We start from the raw sequence: 21,088 nt of genomic DNA on the forward strand, positions 1-21,088 counted from the left end.
GCAGGCCAGGATTTAGGGCTGGGCACAAGAATGACATAGGTAACTCATATGGTAGGGAACAGCTGTAGGCAGATGAGATTTCCCAAGTGCCAGATTGGAAAGAAATCTGTATCAGTTCCTAAGTATATTATTTCCCAGGTGGAGCAGTGGTAAAGAATCTGCCTGCCAATGCAGGAGACGCAAGAGACACAGATACAATCCCTGAGTTGGGCAGATCCCCTGGAGGAGGAAATGGCAACCCGCTCCAGTATACTTGCCTGGAAAATTCTATGGACAGAGGAGCCTGGTGGTTACAGTCCATGGGGTCACAAAGAGTTGGATATGACTGAGCAAGCGACTGAGCCTGCACACATATTATTTCAGCGGCTTCAACTGTTAGCTTTTAGTTAAGGAGTACCCACGAGGCCCAAATCCTCTGGTGAGGCAGGTTAAAGAAAGAAACCACAAATGGTAATTCAGTTTTAACATTTTATTGGGTAAATGATTTTAAAGGTAATAACAATAGTGTCAAAACTACTACAATATCTTTCCACAGCCATACCTTACAGACCCACATAAACCTTCTCATTTTTCTTTTTCTTCATTTATAATATTTTAAAGCCATACATGTCATATAAAATGCCCATTTCCAACAGTTTCTTCAAACTATTAAGCAATTAAATGTGGAAGGAAAGAGGACCTAGTTATACTTGAAGGGGCTGCAGATAATTGGTGATGTCTTACTGTAATCAAAAAACAGGGTACTAAGAAAGGGAGGACGAGAGAGCTACTCCAGGTAGCTTTGCTCATTACAAGTCTCACCACTGCATCACCAAGAACTCATTATGCTGGTGACTGATTCAAAGTAATTTTGGGGAACATATAAAACACTAAAATAACTTAGAAACTAGATCCAAATATTTCAAAAGTAATCAACTTTCATATACAAAAACAGTCAGAGGTGGTTACAAAAGTTTGTTTTCTCAGTGCGTCTATGTACCAGCGCAGTTACTGGGTCCAGAGCAAAATAAAAGGTTTATTTTCTTCTGAAACAGTAATAAAAAACAAGGAAAACATATCTTTGTATATAAAGGATCAATGCTGGTCTTAAGAATAATGTAATCAGAAACCCTTAAATCGAGAGGCACACAATGGGTTTCCGCTCTTAAAAAATAAAAGGAAAGTCACCAGTTTATTTCAATGGAGGAGGTGCTCACACCCCTCAAATAAACTTAATTCAATTTAACATCACTAGCAAAAATCACTTAGAAACTGTACAAAAATAAAAAAGTTAACACATTTAATCCTGCAAGGTTTTTGTAAGGACTGGAAGGCAGGCTTTTGGAGCAGCATTTGGGCATGGCTGGGGGCTTCTTTGGTTTGATCTAACACACAGAAGAGATGGAACCTATTCCAGGTGACAGTTTCGAATTTCCTGCACATTTGAAGACATGAAAAGAGGCCAGTATACAAACTTCCGGTGTGCTGGGCATTGGGGTTGTATGCAGTGGACTGAAAATCTTATAACTGCTTGAAGAGCGGCGGGGGGTGGGGTGGGTAAAGAGCAAGCCTTGCACTTCCTCCATCAATCACACCGGCCTCTCATGATAGGGGAGACGGGCAGGGCAGTAGCACGTTCTCCTACAGTCAGAAGGCCACTTAATGGGAGAAGGGGGAGGGGCAATTGTTCTTTTAGAATCTGGTACCTGGCTGACCTTGTTTAAGAACAAGAGAACCCTTCCAGAAATGGAAGCCTTTTGCTACATACCAAAGTAAAATACGTACTATTTTCCAAGAGGAAAAAAAATACCCAGTTGCATTTGAAAAACAGAAAACATAAATGGAACTAATTAACATTTAAAAGGGGGGCTATGTAAACTTTGTGCTACTCAAATGAAGTTCAAGTATTACTTCTGAGCTGTTTAGAGATCGTTGAACTTATACAATATTCTGGTGATAAGAGTGCAATTCACATTTGTGTTTCTGAACAAATAAACCACAACTGGCTAGAACACAACCTGTGCAATTAGAAATCTTCGTCTGAGTTAAAAACACATGCTACATATTTCAACATGTTCAAAGTTAATTCAAACCACATATTTAACAGCTTTGTAATATACGACAAAGGTGAAAGGGTCTAGCATTTGTTTGAAGCACACCATTACAAGTTTGTATAACACCTTTTACACTACAAAATCTTTTAGTCAACAGCTACTTAGACACAAAAAATGCACTGTGCATTAATTTGAATACAAAAGGAGACAAAACTATCCTTTTCCCCCAAGCCATGGTGGGAAATATTGCTGACCTCGTCCTCTGAAGCCTGCAGGATGGTTATTTCTTCAGTATAACATTATTACACTGGTAAGAAAATCTGTATAACATCTGCATATATCAAGAATTTTAAAAAATCTGATATGATTTTAGAGTCCGCATGACCAGTCACGTGACCTGCTCAAGATTGATTAGCACCGTTAAATACATTAACACACACATATGTATGTATTGTATATACACTCACATATGCATGTAGTAGATCTTTTCTTTAAAAAAAACTTCTAACCATGAGCTCACCCAGGATGAGGAGCCTGTTGAACTGATGAGATGATGGATAAGATGGATCAATATTGGTCTATTCTGTCTCTCTTCAGTTTGCTTGTTTTATTTACTTTTTTTTTGCAGCAGACAATATCATTCAGCTTGTGCTCAGTTTCCCTATAAGGGCAAGAAAAAATTTCCATCAGGTAGCCACTTGTTTTTATACTGAAAGACTAATCTGCTCCAAGATGCTCCCAAATAGAAATGAAAGGACTCAAAATCCCTTTCTAAAGGCCAACAGCTAGCTTTCTCTAACTAATCTCTAGGTTCAATGGAACTGGCTACCGAGGTTCCATTTCAGGCTAACAACTGGCTTCTTAGTTAAGGCATCACAACTGAAAATGGTTATTTCAACAACGGATGCTGTGGATGAAGGAATACCAAAGAACTTCTGAGAATTCTCATCAAAAATAAAAGCAGTTTGCTTTGCTGCAAGGGCCAGCAGAAGAAATTCAGCCAATTCACCTCACAAACTAGAAAAGGGGTTTCAAATTCTGAACTAGCAGTCTGTTACTTGTCACAGCAACTACATGTATAACTTATGCCATCTTGATATTCAGTGACATCACGTGGTTTTAGACTCTGTTCTGCACTGTACTTATATTCATCACTTGAAATCTTTGTTTCCTGTTTGAAAAAAAAATGTTTACATACACATATATTTATATATGCTTACTACCAAAATATGAAGATAATCTTTCTCCAGAGTCATCTGTCATTTTTCCTGGGGGTATACATACAGACCTCCCATTGACTCGAGGAAGTTCTCTGTGTATACATCACGGGAAAACTAGCGTGCAAATGAGCTGGGCTCTAGCAACTATGTCATACCTAAATGCCAACTCCATTTTTGCAGGGGTAAAATAACATCTTCTCAATATAGTAAATGTGTTTCTATCAAAAGTATGTAGTGCAGAAAGAGATTCAAGCGATTTTATAGTATTTCTAAAACTCCAGTATCGTCCCCATGATAAACATGTCTGAAATCACGACATGTATGAACTTTTGTTTCACTAGATTATCATTACCATTTCTTTAAATGGTAGCTAAAATTGTCTCTGGCCAATCATGAGTTATTGAAACCTAAAGCTAACAAATTTAAATTAATATATAATAGAAATGTGTCTCTTTTTGGTTATTTGCTCAAAATAAATTTTTTCAGCTTAAAAAAATACTCAAGAGTAAGCAATTTGTCTAATCTGTTGTTTCACATATATAAACAATAAAATTTTATAAGAATATTTCTCTAAATTGCCTTTTTTCTAACCCCTCTTAATTCCACTTCATTATATTCTTCTCAAAGGCACTAAATTCTGTATCTGCTCTCTTCCTGATATATGCTGCTTTTCAAAATGATTTCTGTAGCATATTTCAAAGGTAGCTTGTACTTTCTTAAAACAGTGTTTCAGTTTGTAAGTTGGTTCTATAAAGTGATGAGGCAGTTTTTCCTATGATAACTAGCACAATAGGCATAAATGATTTCTCACTCTGTGTGACAAGTCCTATCATGGACCTTTGAATATTCTACACTAGAATGAAAGTTCATATATTTTAACCATGGGAAAAACATATACTTAAGCAGTAAAGACCCACATACTAAGCTCTTGTAGCAAAATGAATTTTAGACAAATTCAAAAGTATACAAATACCTGAATCTGATATGAATTATTCCCAAACATGGCTATCAAAAGTTATCTATCTTACAAGCAAACTGAAGGAAAACAGAGGAAAAACCTAAATGAAATCCTTAAAAACTGCACAGTTTCTTCCATCCACAGTCAAAAGAAGGAAGGAAGCGAAGAAAGAGAGAAAGAAAGAAAGAAAGAAGACAGAAAGGAAGGCAAGAAGGACAGAAAGACAAACCTGACTGAAATAGCAAAGCAAAATTCTACATAATATTGTAAGGAAAGAAAACTCCAAAATTAATATATGCTGCAAAAAAAAATCAATGATCTAAAATAATAAAACAGGAGGATCTTCTTAATAAATGCCACTTTCCTACCCGTTACCATGATGATCTTAGTTGACAATGTCAAAGCTTCACCATGGCAACGGAAACTATCATCATAAAATGGTACAGTAAAACAGATAGCTAGACCAAGAAGGGGTAGGGTCTCCTGGGAAGAGGTCTGCAGAGAGGCCCAGTGACTGGTTGTGCGGCTCAGTGTCAGGAATAATGGTTGTATGGTGGGAGGGGATGCCCAATGCCATTTTGGAAATGATGATGCTGGCGATGAGCAAGGTATTCAGCATAGCTCAAGGTCATCTTTTCACTACGGTACCTGAAAGAAAGTTGGAAGAGACAAAGTTAACATCACGAAATAGGTGATATGTGAATGTCAGAGCTAGAAGGGATCCTTAGACATAATTCTTCTATATCAGGAAACAGAGACCTAGAGAGAAGTGACTTGCCCACTGTCACACAGCTAATACACAGCAAAGGTGAGAACAGAACCCAGGAATCCAGAGTCTGAGTCCGGGACTCTGCATTCTACTACTCCTTGTTTAGGGCTTCCTTGGTGGCTCAGATGGTAAAGAATCTGCTTGCAATACAGGAGACCCGGATTCAATCCCTGGGTTGAGAAGATCCCCTGGAGAAGGAAATGGCAACCCACTCCAGTATTCTTGCCTGGGAAATCCCATGGACAGAGGAGCCTGGTGGGCTATAGGCCATGGGGTCACAAAGAGTCAGACACAACTGAGCGATGAACACTTTCACTCCTCATTTAAATTGTTCTAGAAATCGTATTGCCCTCTCAGCTCCGGTTTGCTAACAGGAAAGAACAGAGGAAAGCCAGTCTATTACTGTCATGTATACATTTCATTCACTTGACTACTTTTTCTTCTGGGATCCTCCATCGGTTTTCTTTTACCATTCCTTTCCTTCTGTCCACAGGTCTCAGGCCTTGCCATTAAGGGAAAATAGCAGCAACACAAAACGTGTCTTGATTGTGGTATCTCAATCCTCTTTCCCCCATCTTTTTTTTCCTTCTTCTTCTTTTCATTGCCACACTTCTCAGAAGAGTCATGTGTTTTCTACCTCTCCATTAGGATACTTCTCACCACTCCCTTTTGGAAGCTCTCTGTGCCTTACGTTCTATAACTTCATACTCCCCTGGTTCTCCCCTAACCTCTTGGACCGCTCCTTATCTCTCTGATCACTCATCCTACCCTTATGCCTTGTAAGAGTTTCCTACATTTCTCCCTTCAGTTCCTTTGTCCCTATGCTCTGTCCCAGTTCAGTGAACCTTTGCCTCACAGCTTCAAGTATGTCGTCTTTACAGATGATCCCAAATCACCACCTCTAGCCATGAGCTCTACACATGTACATTTTCAGTGACCTATTGGACATTTCTATACAGATATCCCAAGAAGCACTTCAAATCCAGAAATCAGTGCATAAATGGAACTCTCCTCAATGTGGTCCATGTCTTGGTCAAAGGGACTGCCTTGGACCCTTTTATTTAGACGAAAGCCTTCACTTGCTCTTCTTCCCTACTTCTGAATGATGACTAAGTCCTTTTACTTTTTTCCACAATATTTTCTTTTCCTTCCTTTCATGCCATCCCACGGCCACAGCTCTTGTTAAGGCTCCCATTTCACCTTCTTTAGATTGCTGCCACAGATTCTTAGATAATAGAAATGTCTCCTAATTTTCCTGTTTCCAATTCTAATTTTACATTTCAAATCCATCTGTTCAAAACCCGTCAGTGGTTACTATTGCCTACAGAGTCGAGTTTAAACTTCTTACTCTCTACCTTCTGGGCCATATTTTCCCTGATGACCACCTTCTCTCTGTACACTGATGCTCAGTTGCTTCAGTTGTGTCTTGACTCTGAAACCCCATGGACTGTACCCCACCAGGCTCCTCTGTCCAGGGGACTATCCCAGCAAGAATACTGGAGTGGGTTGCCATTTCCTCCTCCAGGGGATCTTCCTAACCCAGGGATCGAACCTGCATATAGTACGTCTCCTGCATTGGCAGGTGGATTCTTTACCACTGCACCACTTGGGAAGCCCCTCAGAAAGTTCTCTTTAAGTTAACCCCTTTCCTCCCCCACTCTCCCCACCTGTCAAATATTCTACTCATTCTTCAATGAGTAGAATTCTTATACTTGGCCTCCAATCTACTTCCTCTTTGAAATTTTCTGTTATCCACAACCCCCTCTTGGAATTCCTCTTTCCCTACTCTATGATCTCATACCATCCATTATATTTTGCTTCTATTAATAATTATTTTTGCACATGCCCTTCTATTCTCCTAGACTGTAACTCCTCAGAGCTGAGAATAGTTCATTTTTAGAGTATAGGCATTCAATGTGGTTTTGCAGAATTAAAAGAAATGGAAACAACAACCCATTTTCCTAAAATGTTTGATACTTTCCTTTTTTAAGTCAGTACCCCATGAGTCCTTGCAGAAATTCATTCAGCATCTGTGAGTCTAGCTCAGTTGTGTTTTTTTCAGCAAGCTTTCTGTCACTGCCAAGATTCTAAAGTGAAATTCAAATTTGAGGGCTGCTTATCAGGATCCTGGGGTCCTGCTAAGGCATGTCAAAAGCTGGCCAATAAACTCAGGTAACTTTCTTCCATAATGTAGTCTAAAGGCTCAGAAGGTTTGCTTTAACAAAGCCAGACTAATCACACAGAGCTAAGATGGGAAGGATGGGCTCATACATCATACAGGCTTTACTGTCGAGCTGAGTTCCATTGTATCCACCCTCAGAATGGCCCTGCCATTCATTTCACTCTGTTTCAGAAAAAAAGAAGCAAGTATAGTTAGAGAAAAGATTACACAAGGTTACAGGTATGCACATCAAAATATATCGGTCAGCCCTGCACTAGGCAGTACTTTCTGTACCTGGTCAGTTTTATGGTTTTCCTGAATTCATTAGTAATCGGAGCTTTGTATCCTCCTTTTCTCAGTAAGGAGTCTATGGTCTGAATGTGGTCCCATCCTGCGGAGAGCAGACCAGATAAAATACCAGTCAAGCACATGTAATAAGCACCTTTGGTTAAATACAAAACGACTTTGTAGAGGTCAGCTATCACTGTCACCAACTGCTATCAACCCCTTTGGTCCTAAAAACAGGCACACAGAAGGGCTAAGATTTCACCCTGTGCAGAAGCAGGTATACCATGGCACACCTTCAATTTTAGCTATCCCTGCTGGCTCGCAATACTGGCTTCTTTATCTCAACCGCATTCCAAGACACGGAGCCTAAGAGGCCAGCAGTAACTTCAGGGGTGTCGCAGTAACAAACTATAAACACTGTACTCTCCTCTAACGGTGACATCTTTAAAAGGGAGGGAAAAGACTCATTGAGCCAACTCAGTAGGACATAGGATTCCCACACTAACTCATGGTAATCACCATTTCTAATGGTATCTTCTGGAGTCAATCATGTGTATCTGTGTGCAGCATTCAAAGGCATTTTTATGGGTTCTGACACAGGATGCACACTCATACCCCAGGCCCTCAAGCTCATGTTTGCTCTACAGAGTCAACAGGACTACAGAATTAAGAAATTTTCAAAAGTAACCCCAATAAATCTTCAGAGAGCTGCTTTAAAGACTAATAACTTGTTTGGGGGTTTACTATTAAATTTTTCAATTCTGTATCACATTTATATTAAACAGATATGGTAAAACCAAATTACCCATGCTTTCTGATGAGAAGAAAAGCTCCATGAGATAAAGAAGAGATTCATTTCAACTAACATGAAATTATAATTTAGTAGCAGCTAGAAAGACAAGATACTACAGAATGAAATGTATTTTGTGTTACACTGGTAGTTCCTAAAGCTTTGTGCTATGTATGTGAAGTCAAAAAACATTTGTTGATGAGGAACAAATAAAACACTGTAATAGTTCATTTATTCTCAATGCTCCTAATCTTCACGGGAAACTTAACAGTCTTAATAGTAGCAGAATGAGTAATGGCAACCACCTAAGATTTGATAATGACAATGAAGTGTGTGGCTGACCATCAAACAAAAGGCTTATTATGCCACAAGGCTATAGCACAGTGGAATGTGGGAAAGTGGCCCATCAAATTTACAGCAAACCACTGCCTAAAAGCCCAATTTTTACAAATCTTTCCTTTTTTGAAAGTTTATTTTTTTATGTTTTTGCTGTCAAACTTTAGTACAGAGATTCAACTTCTGTGTAATTCACCAATTTCAGACAGACATTGCAGTGGCAGTGAGAGGAGAATCATTTCTTATAATCTGACAGTGATCAATTATCAGATATAACTGCAAGGTCAAATAGCACATTTTAATTTGTATATTTGTTTAAATTCTTCACCAGATGGTATAAAATAAAGTACAACAATGACCTTGCTCCTTTGCAACCTCCGGTAGATAGGTGGCGGTGCGTTTTGATCCTTTTTCATTGATGAATTCTATTCTAATGCCATGTACACCCACCTGAAAGAAATTGGCAGAAATTGGCAGTTTTATTAGTACAGTTTTCTTCATAGAAAAAAAAAAAGAAAAAGTTATAATTTGACTTTCAGAGAATGCAGTTTGTTTGTTTTTTTTCTTTCCCCTTGCTTTTTGGAAGGGCATATCTCTTCTCTTTCCAAAACACTGACTTTGGAGATTGAAGGCCAGTGTCATGGCCATGGAGACTGAAGACATTGACTTACATGTGCCCAACATGCACCACGGAGAAGGCAATGGCACCCCACTCCAGTAATCTTGCCTGGAAAATCCCATGGATGGGGGAGCCTGGTGGGCTGCCATCTATGGGGTCGCACAGAGTCAGACACGACTGAAGCGACTTAGCAGCAGCAGCAGCCACACACACCAGGTTATGTATGCCATTCTCTATGGAACTGGGACCACCACTCTGGCTATGTGTAGAATAAGACAATCAATGGCAAGTGTCCTGTCCCCACCCCCAAACTGTAGCTCATGCCAATAAGGAACTAGACCAAGGGAACCGACTTTAGAGAGACAGCAAACAATCATCCAAACAAACAAATGTTTTTTTTGTTTTCAGGGGCAAACACCATTTCAGACTGAGCTCCAGAACTTGTGTGGTGGCTGACTCCCTTCCCAAATTGTCTAGTCTCTTTGAAACCGTGATTAGATATAGATAAACAAACACAGATAAAACAAAAAAAATCTAACAACCAGATCCTGCATCGTCACCCATTATGTCTAAAAAAAATGTATTTTGGATTGAAGTGTGCCTGTGGCAAACCCTGTCTGTCTACAACACTGCTGCCAAATCTAAGAGCAGTAAAATTTCAAATCAAAAGGAATCTGTCCTTTCTGGTCATATGTATAGAGCTAAAGACCATACAAAGTTCTTATATTCTTTATATACATTGATAATGGCATTTCAAAGTATAACAAACTCCATTCTGCTCTCCCAAATGTATGGCTGCTATAGATCAAGGGTTCCTAGGTGGAGTTTAAGGTTGTCCAGGAGGGAAGATGTTAAGACCAGGTAAACATTTTTACCAGAGAAAGAGGCTTCTTTGCAGAGCAGCTGGTTACATCCATTCATCTGTATGGATGCAAAGGCCTTTTGCTTCTTCTGCACTAAGCCTGAAATTTCTATTTTTCAGGAATAAGAAGTCCTCTGGAAAAGCTATTTTATTTTTTTCCCCAGGTCTTCACACATCTATCCATTAGAGCCTGTCAGATCTTCTGAGAAGTTTATGTTTTTTATTAAAGCCTATCTCTGTGGCTATTTTTTCTATCTAATATCAGTATTCTTATGAATATCCTTCTGCTGAAAATGCAATCAGGGCAGCTGTTTAAAAACTAACACAATAAGGCCTCCCATCCCCTGTGGGAAATGACCATGGACAGCTGAGAAGACATATGAGTGCTCAGCTATCAGGCATTTCCAGGATAAAGGACATCTACTAATCTCCCCAGTGCCTGACAAAATATTGAGACAATGACAAATTTGCAACAGTTTCTGTATACTGACTTTCTGATCAGTGACTTTGAAATTTTTTCCTTCAACAATATCAGATCCTTCATAATTTGTTTTTAAAAACATACGGTATAAATAATTTATGTTGCTGTCATTCACTGAGGTGAATTCTGCATCTTCAAGTCAATTTATCAAAAACCTGTCATGTTAAAATTGAAAAGAATTTTGGTGTTTATTAAGGTGTCTCATCAAAACTGTGAGAGAAAGAATGTTTCCCTATCTGTGAGATGAGAATGTTAGATTTAATCAGTACTGTTTAATTGGTCTGGGGTGGGGCTGGGGGCTGCAAAGTTTATCAGAATTTCAAGCAGGTTCGTAGGTATAGTTTGTAAAAAGAATAACTCCCCAGGTGATTTTTATTCTGGGTTAACTAGATAACCTCTAATAATCAGTCTAGCGCTGACAAACTGTGGCTAAGTATTGAAAAACAAAAACGATTCAGGCAAATTGGAGGTGATTTACACATAAATCCTTTCTTCATAGAGTACATTCTGTGCTTTTCAAAAAAAATTACAGAGATTTTGAAACCTAGTAATTTAAAAATGAAAAGAGGTAAGACCAATTGTATGGTACATGAATAATATCTTAATAAAGATATAGGTAGATAGATAGATATGAAGACGGTAAGACCAAACTGGAAGAGCATATTGACCAAAATAAAAATTATTCATGAATGAAACTGATTTACTATTGTATTTCAAGGAGGCCCCACCATCAAATTAGATATAAAAAATTATCAAAATTCTCCCATTTTGAATCAGTACCACATTTACAAGTTTTAACTCTTTTTTGTGTTCCTATGATTCTGAACAATCGAAAGCCCCTGTAAATTGAACTTTAGGTAAGGTGATTTTCAAGTGATTCCTTTGTGAGAAATAACTTATTTCATACGTCAAAAATATACTCCACAGAGATATAAAGCCAAAGCCAGGGTGACTCATTTTTTTTTTTTTCTGACTAGGAGAATCAGGAGAATGCTAATAATGTTCTGAACAGAATCAAAGTATAATAGCCTTTTTTCACCTGTTGAGCAACAGCATTTTCCTTGCTCCCAGAACCACAGACACCACCAAATAGTCACACTGCACAATCAAAACAGGAGAGTGGAAAATGGCCTACTGTGGGGAATGACCAAATTTGGCTAACCTGGGGAAATCACTGGCCTTGCAAATTAAGTCATCTTCACTGAAATGAGCACCAAAACTAATTCTGCATTGTTGGAGGGAGGCATCTGTCACAGCTCTAACTCCAAAATGTAACCCTCATGTACAATAATTGAATTCTCCCTCCCTTCGACAGACTGGAGAATCCTTTGGGCCAGCAGCATCCCAGGAGACAAAGGCTCTAGTTGCAGTGAACAGCTAGATAAGAGGGCAACTGACTTAGGGGTCTGGGAGTCCTTGAAGCAAACTTGCTCGAAAACACTATCACAGTACCTTTCCATTTCTTAGGATATATAAGGAGTTAGCATATGGGAAAACTACGTCACTCAACACCCTTAACCACCGCTGCCCAAAATTACAGCCAGGTGAGCAAAAACTGGAGACACGCAAAATCTAGCCTTATTGGAGTCTTCAGGTCATTTTCAAAACTATTAGAAGGTCTGGGGAGAAAAATGTTTTCAAGGTCCATCAGCTGTGATAATATCCTTTTAATCAAGGCTGTACTTTTACTAAGCAAAGCTATAAATCAACTGAAATGGTAGTAAATTAAATGTAGGACTTATAGATAAGAGGATATGGAATTAAACAGAGCTGTATCTGTGTGTGCTGTGACAGAACATGAAGAGTAGTTCAACAGATTCCTATTTCATGTTAAAAAGAAAGCCATATTTATTCTGAACCTTTCCACAGCAAGTGACTTTTATTAGTGCTATTATACAATCTTTTGTTTTCAATATGGCCCAGAATGATTAAATATCAAGATGAATGTTAGGACCCGGAGGTGATTATTCAGTGTGGGGATTATGCATCCTCAACTCCCCCTGGCCTCGGCCTCATCCTCTTTCCTCTCTTGTGTATTTCTCTATTTGTTCACTCCTCTATCAGAGAGCATGTGGGCACAGGAAAAAGAGATACATGCAAATTAATCAATTTTGCTACATAGTAAAATGGTTTGGTAGGAGAAGAGATTATAAATAATGGCTAAGATGAAGCTTCTAGACTGTCTGCCAATTTCATTTATCCTCGTTATCTCACCCCTTGTTAGAAATGTGGCTTCATTTAAAACTATTACCCCCTAATGCAGTGCCTCTCAATGCAGGAGCATTAAAAAAAAAAAAAAGTGCCCTCTCCCCTCCTCATTATAATACACGGTCCATATTATGCCCTGTACAATTGCATAGTCAAAGTCTAAAATACCCTATAATCCACTAGCAGCTCTACAAAAGGGTCTCGCTTTTACTTGTGAGCCTAATCAGCAAGCCAACAATCTGGATATGCTGAAACATGACAGTCATCTGGCTAAAATCATCAGTGAGTATAAAATGTGACCTGGCTAAGTGGTATAGGCTCCATGCAAGCCTTGGACCATTTGGGTCCACAATTACCTACACATCCTGACCCTCAAAGCTAAATCTGCCCCTGATCACATCCTGGCCAACAAAACGAATTTACTTCCTCAGGTTCATCCTGTCTTAGCAAATGTCCCTGTTAGTCCCACTCTTCCCAATTTTCAGAACCAAATGTTGGGTTCTCCCTGTAATGAATGGTATGGCCATAGCTTCACTCCACTGATTTTCAGTGGGTTCACCTTGAATAAAATAAAAAATATCAGGTCAAAGAATCAGAGGTTGTCTGACACAGCTTCGTTGCTGATATCATTTGGCAAAATAGGCTCTGCAATGAACAAAGCAGCCAGTCGCTGGTCGTTCACCTAAGACTGACCTGCCAGGCTCGGTGTGCCAGTTCCACTGAACTGAATGAAAGGACTATGTTCCTAAAGAGAGGCGCTCAGGATGTTTGGCACACCCCCGAGCTTTAGAGGCTGGCATCATAGGAGACACACATGAGGCTCTCTCATAGGCTCTCTCACAAAACAACCCGTGGCATCACGGACAGAAACAAACAGTGCACTGGACAAACTATGGGTCTGACCCAGAGTCTGGTGTTTCTGCTATTTTTAGGATAAAGCCACAAGTGATATTTTGCCTGAAAGCACAAAATCCACAACGCAGCATCTTCAACTCATTCAACTCACAGCCCAACAGTACCTTTTGCCCCATCCCCAGCTCAGCCTTCTTCACACTGACTCTTACTCTCCTCAACAAGAGCAAATTCCACATAAAAGAGGCAAATCCACCAAACTTGGTTGTCCACCAAGAATAATTCTTATTTGGGCAAGAAAAATTAGCATTTTCATCATAAGGGCTGATGACAATTTGTACTGATCCTAATGAATCATTTCCCCCAATCCTGATAATGTTGACTACAAAAAAAATGTCAACTACATATTGTCCAAACCTGCCTGTCAAATTCCCAAAGTTGTGATTCCTCATCACTTTACTCTACCCATCAACTTCAGAAGTTAAGTCTGAAGCTTTGAAGATGCCCATCTGATTGATAGTTAACACTTAACAATGGCTAACAATGAGCACTTCAGAATCTGACCAAATAATAAATTTTTAAAAGTGTTGCTGCAATTCAGGGTTTTTCTTCTTAGTAATTTTTACTTCTGTGAACTTTAAAAATTATAAACATGGATTTTTTAAAATTTATAAGAATAATACATGCATATTACAAAAATCATCCCTTTTGAAAATTTTGCAGGAGAAACTAAAGATGATGTGTAATCCTCGTACTATCTAGGGACAGCTCTTGCCTTCATGAGACTTAAAGAATAACCTTCTCTTGAACCAACTGAGATGTCACCAAGGATTGTTATTAGGTTATTTTTATCCATTATCTGACCAGTTCCCTTAGTTGTCCTTGTAAAAAATATTACAAAAGTAAACAAAAAGGGTAATTGATTGCAAAGCCATCACTTAGGCACAAGTAACCTTTTAGTATATTCTACCTTAAAAACTCTACTGCACCCTCCACCTCAGCTGAGATGGTTTTTTTCCCCTATTGTTATTTTGTGAAAACACCTGCAAAGGTCTCCTTGACCAAAATACGTATGTATTGCTCTTTTCTAAAATCCCTGCAAATTAGACACCTTTAGCTTAGAAATTAGTTCAGTCTCCATGGACCAATTCTTGGCTTTTGCAGAGCTTACCAAAAGACCAATTACTGCCAATTTTGATTCATGTAGGAGACTCAGACATCTTGTCTATCAGGAACATAAAGCTGCCAATTTATTTCACAAAGACCACTGAACAACAATCTGGTAACATTTATTTCAATAAATAAATGTTTATTTATTGCAAACTAATGGCAAACTAATAGCAAACACATAGCAAATGCATAGCTCTAAAATACCTGGACTAGCTAATAATCATCTCCATGAACTTTTAAATAATTAGCTAAGATTTTAAAATAAAGCATAGTTAATGAAGAGGTACTTTGAAAAGCTATAAAGCCAAACATGTTTATACATCATTTGCAATGAAAGAAAATGTTCTTACTCTAAGGTTTTGCAGGGAACAAGTGACAGCTCAGAGTGCAATTAAGGGGGGAAAAGCCCATTCTCTGTAATGATTAATTATAATGAGCATTCCTTAAAAACTGAACATCCTGAAGCTTTCCAAGGAAAGCTCAGGCAACACAGGTGACCTTTAAATAAAAAGCCTGCTTTTCGTCAAAAGTTGGAAAAATACATTCCTACCATTTTTTAAAAGGGGATGAGGAAGGGAGTGAATTTACAGACAAGGAAACTAAAGTTATACATTTTTTTAAAAGCAGATCTAGAGATCTGCTTTAGTTTGCTTTTCGAAGGCTGAGGGGAAAAACATCTCTTGAAAATGTACCCAATATAAAAATGTTGTTTGCCTGATAAGAAACTGAGAAAAATCTTATACACATTAGAACTGTACACTGAGTATCTGACTCAATATGGTTTTACTCAGTTTCTACAAAAGAGATTTGTTCCTAAAAAGTTACATATGGCTTGAACTTATGTAAATAAATTAATCTTAAAGTCATGAGAAAGATAGTAAAGAAACCCTATAGGGTGTCCTTCTGCAAACGAAAATATCTATTTGTAAAGTAAATAATCAGTCCCTAATATATTTGCTTAATTTAGATTTATACCTATAATGTTGACTTAGAGTATGATGCAGTAATAAAGTAGAAGCATTTATGGTTTAGAATTGAGTATTCTTCTTCCTGAAGAGAATTCTTTTGTGAAAAAGAAATTTAGAACGTAAAATTTTAGAAAATGGACAATCTTTCACTTTGTTGCCTACTTTAAGTTGGCAATGGCCATTTTAAAAGTTAGGGACCTCTTATGACTTCTAAATGGCTAGCATTCATTCATTCCCTGGATGTAAAACAAAACAAGCCATTTTTAAAACCGTTGTCACAGCGTCACACTCTGTCAGCATCCAGAGAGACCTTAGGAATTATCTAGTCCAACTCTTCCAACTTCCTGGGGAGGAAACAGAGGTCCAGAAAGGGCAGCAAGCTGGGTAGTGGCAGTTAGGAAGAGAACCCGAGTCCCCTCGTTTCCACAATTCAGCTCTCTCTTTTTATCAAATGCTAGGGATACGCACACAGAGGCAACCTGTACAGGAAAGAGTAGTCGATTGGAACTACTACAAGAAAAGGGCTGGAAGAGTTTATGGATTTGAGGGAAGAAGCAGGAAAAAATTCCCCCACAAAACAATGCCCTGGGAGGGAAGCTGGAAGCAAATGGAGGAGGCTTGACAATAGACTACAGCAGCCCATCTCACTAACAGTATCAATAGCTAATGGAAATTTTTATGCATTAAATCACCTTCTAGAGGTTACTTTACTTTGTTCGGCTTGCTTCCTCACTAGGCTTCTGATACACTGAATTGTGACTCACAGCAAATTCTTTCTAGATGGCCAGGAAGTGTGAAGCATTCCTTTCCCAATGTTCTACAGCACTTGAAAAAACATTCAAAGTAGAGCATCAGGATGAAGACTAAGTTATCCTAATGATAGTGACATCTTACACAACCACCTCAAGGTCCCTGAGAAAATACTGTGAAAAACATTTTCTTAGATAGATGAAGCCTATGTATTTTTTTAAAAGGCAGAAACCTTAGGTTAGAAGAGAAGCAAAACACAGTGTTTATCGTAGTTGGGAAAAATAAGCAAGGGTCTGGGGTTGACAGAACATGTACCACTAGAAGTCATTTTACTTGGTGACTTCATGAGTCATGCTAATCATCTGTGTATGAATGGAAACACTGTTTTCAGTAGAACATTAACAGGAGCCAGAAAAATGTAAAACCTTTAAGTGGGGAGACAGGGTGAAAAGAAGAACATGAACTTCTAAAAAATATATATGTGAGATGACAGTAGCTGATTTATTCATCTCATCTGTTTATTCTCATGAAGGCTGCTACAAAAGTGCCCTATTAACTGCAACTGAACATGTCAGAAATGGAGTTGTGATCATTTAAGAGGTGTGCTTTGGAGCTTGCTTTTTAAAGTGAAGTACAGTTCTCTGGGTACTAAGAGTTCAACAAGCTTGGGTGCTTTGGGGACAGAGTAAGATTAGGAGGGACTTGAGGTCTACCTTTATAGTCTGGGGACAGATTTTTGGCTCCACGTAAGAATCATGCTGGCCAGCCCCACCCAGGATGGGTTGATTCCATGTAAGCAGTCTGCCTTAAGGGCCACAAGTGACAACTGTATACACAGGTGAAATGTCAGTGATTCAGGAAGCTGTATATAGCAAAAAGTGCCTTATGGTTTGTGACAGTATCAGTAATCTATTGAAATATGATCTACAGGTCTACTTCAGAATGCAGAAAACATGCCTTCCTCATGCCTTCAAAATGATCTTGTCTCTAAAGCAGAGATAAAAGACTATTATAAATTGCCTGACTACAATTTATAAAATATTTTGACATCTGTCAGCAAATTGCTACATCAGTTCCCCACAGGATCACTGGTAGTATACTTGCTATACAAGTTCTTCTACAAACAAAAGGCTTATTCATTTATATAGTCCTGAAAATGAGCAGCTAGTAGATGACACACCTAGAATCACCCCTTGAGTCAAACTCCAGGGAGTATGATGTCACTGGTTTTATCTTCTTTCAGATCTTTAAAAGGAAACATGGCTCCCAAACAGTGTAACTACACAAGTTCTAGGCTCCCTATCATTTCAGAGGACTCCAACGTGCTGCATGAGCTCTTCTTCCCCCTCTCTAAAGCACCATGTCTGTCAGCCATCCTGCCACTCAGAATTCGAAGAGTGTTGTCAATTGAAGAATACAGAACAATGATAAGTTTTTGTGTTCAAACACAAGGCAGATCACTTCAGATATCTCCCTAGAGATGTAATTTTCCTCATTTAACAACCATGTTACCCGCTGCAGGTAGGTATTTCAACTTACCAGTTAATCATTACCCATCCACCCACTCCCGCCCCCGCCCCTGCCCAGATCAATCACTCCTCATTCTTCTCATACCTATCAGGGCAATAAGTAGATCATGATGTGGGCATTGGTCAGCAATTCTCAGAAGGGAGGGAACCTATTCCAATTTGTCTTTCAAGCCTTTGGTGGCTGGTTTGTTGTTTTTAATGACTATGAAGATTCCTTGAGAGGCTACCTGCAGACACTTTCATTTTGACACATTTCATTTTGAGGAAATATAACAGATGGAAGCATTACTGATCATTTTGTCAATTCAACAGTGACGTGAAAATTAGTTACATCCACTTGTGAAACCACTTATCACGCATTCTTCACATTATCAGATAGAAGCATTCTAGCCTCTAGAGGTCTGATGTAAATCCTATTTTCCTACTAAATGCTGTCATAAAATTAGGGACATGTTACCAAAAGAGAGATCCCAAATAGGCTGAGTTAAAAACCTTGGCTGAAGAAGAGAATAACTGCCAGCCCTGTGGCAGCTCACTTGTTCCTGATCATTTGAAAATTAGGTGTCTATTACCTCTGGTCACGTCCCTCATCCTCATGACCCCAGGGATGTCTTTGTTGTTGTTGAAGTTACCTAACTCTATCCTGGGGACTCCCAGACTTTGCCCTCTTCCTGCTTTGATCTGAGCATTTTCGTCCTTTTAATTAGGAATTCTACTGCAGTAACACGCTTCACCAACGGGGGTCAACTCTCAAACTGTACTTCCACCAGAAAAGCGCTATGTTCGAGGTTTCTGCTCATATATAACATACTCATTACCGATCGATCCCTGACTTAAAAATTCTCCATTGAAATTCTGTAATCATCTCCTGTTTCCCCCTCTGGTACAAACATACATAGTACTTTGTATTACAGGTTAAAATTAGATACTTATGGTGAATAGGATATTTCATTCTTAGAAGAAAAGTTATACTTATTTGACAGTGTGAAATTTCTCAAAGTGAAATGTATACCTTCTTAATATAGACTGACTCCTCATAAAGGAATTCCACAAAAAATAATTAACATATATACAAAGATAAACCATAACAGGCTCCCCTATAATCTTCTTTTTAATAGTGACTGTAAATGTAATATAATCTCAGTTACATAAGCAAAGATGTAGTTTTATTGATACAAAGACACAAAAAGAATTAAGAGAAAGAATTCCAAAATATTAACAGTTATCTCAGAATGGTGTAATTCCAAATGGCTTGCAGCTCTTTCTTTCTAGTTTTTGAATTTTAAAAGTTTTATTCTTTTTAGAATTATTATATTATTGTGGGCAGTAGTTTAAAATATATACATATATATGCATATGCACATGTACCTTTTTATTTGATAAAATACACATAACATAAAATTTACCATTTTATCCACTTGAAAGTGTACAAAATAGGTAGCATTAAGTACGTTTACAATGTTATACAACCATCACTACTATCCAGTTTCAGAAGTTTTTCATCACCTCCAGTGGAAACCTTGTACCCATTAGGCAGTCACTTCCCATTCATACCCTCCCCCCAAACCCCTGGCAACCACTAATCTGCTGTCTATCTTTACGATTTGCCCATTCTGGGTATTTCTTATAAACAGAATCATACAGGATGTGGCCTTTTGTGCCTGGCTCTTTTCACTTAGCATAATGTTTCCAAGGCTCATTCCTGTTGTAGTATGTATCAGTCCTTCATTTGTTTAATGGCTGAATAATATTCAATTCTTTGGCTATAATGCATTTTATCCAGTCATCTGTTGAGAGACGTTTGAGTTGTTTTCCACCTTTTGGCTATTGTGAATAGTGCTGCTATGAACATTCATGGACAAGTTTTGTTTCAACATCTGTTTTCATTTCTTTGGGGTATATACTTAGCAGAGGAAGGTTACTGACATATGCTTTTTAAAAAATTTATTTAATTCTACTTTGGCATTCTGTGTTTAAAGTAGCAATGCTTTTCTCAAAATTGTTAAGGATAATCCTTAAAATACTGATTATGGTACATTTTTTTAAAGGCCAAATCACACTCTTTTTAAAAATGTAATTTTCATCCTTATTCTTTGGGAACAAATTTCTCTTATGCTAAATACTTTAAACTATGATGAAGTAACTGAAAATGACAGTCTTTTCCTCTTAGCATAGCTATTCTAGCAGTACTTAAATCACTTTCAAATGCTTATATATTAAAAGTACAAAAATATATGTATATTTTTTGTTGCTTCTTTAACAGAAAAGCATCATTAAATAGACATCAATATTTAAACTTTAAGGGCTGTATTAAATATATAATGCCAAGTAGAAACATAGAGAATCTTCTAAAAATTCAAACTAGCAGATGGTGATCAGAGAGGATGAATACACCCTAAAAGAATACACAGTACCAATTCTTAAGTGCTTTACCTTTTACCCTCCCAACAGAAAGATAACATATATCATGAACATACAAGCCCAATAGTATCTAGGTTCATCTTAGCTGTAGACACTACTCGATGTGGACTAAAGAAGATGATGGTGTGCTTACCCATACCTATTTAGCAACTGTTGGCTTTTCCCATTTTTCCTTCCCCGAGAACATATGCACACACATTTATGCAATAAACATTCATGTACATGTCACACGTGCACACCTCTGCACACACAGATGCACCCTTTCTGAACTGTACTTCCAACTCAGTGGCTGCAAGTAAAGGTAGGAATGTTTTTGTAGCCCAGTCACCCCCTAGATCTCAGGCTTCTTCTGCTATTATCACTCCCATCCCTACCAATACACACATAGCGCCCTGTGATTCAGAAAGCAGAAATATAAGTCTAGCTAGAGAAGAGGAAGCAATTACAATATTATTTGTTAATAAGTAAGGGATATGATTTGGGATCACTTAAAAATAAAGTACTGAGGTATTTCTATAATACCGGTAGATATCTCTTTAAGAAAAATTCAAATAGGAACAATAAAACTTACAGAAAAGGATCAACTGGAATATTTTAATTCTATAAAAGGTTCCAACTTTGCCAGGGTCAACACTATCAACAAATTTTACTTTTTCCTTTACAAAAAAATCTT

The 21,088-nt window shown here is 38.1% G+C and overlaps 1 protein-coding gene across 2 annotated transcripts in view; it reads right to left on the reverse strand.

Annotated features, from left to right (window-relative positions):
• Window positions 1–454: 454 nt before the first annotated feature.
• Window positions 455–21,088, reverse strand: part of AMMECR1 (AMMECR nuclear protein 1) — a 117,863-nt gene continuing 97,229 nt past the window's right edge. For both annotated transcript variants that reach the window (XM_043895254.1, XM_043895255.1), the window contains 3 exons: window positions 8,915–9,005; window positions 7,436–7,532; window positions 455–4,859 (listed from right to left, as the gene is read on the reverse strand). In XM_043895254.1, coding sequence (XP_043751189.1) covers window positions 4,745–4,859; window positions 7,436–7,532; window positions 8,915–9,005 — 303 coding nt within the window. In that variant the 3' untranslated portion in view covers window positions 455–4,744. The remainder of the gene's footprint in view (window positions 4,860–7,435; window positions 7,533–8,914; window positions 9,006–21,088) is intronic.

Source organism: Cervus elaphus, chromosome X (genome assembly GCF_910594005.1).
Source record: "Cervus elaphus chromosome X, mCerEla1.1, whole genome shotgun sequence".
NCBI classification, from domain to species: domain Eukaryota; kingdom Metazoa; phylum Chordata; class Mammalia; order Artiodactyla; family Cervidae; genus Cervus; species Cervus elaphus.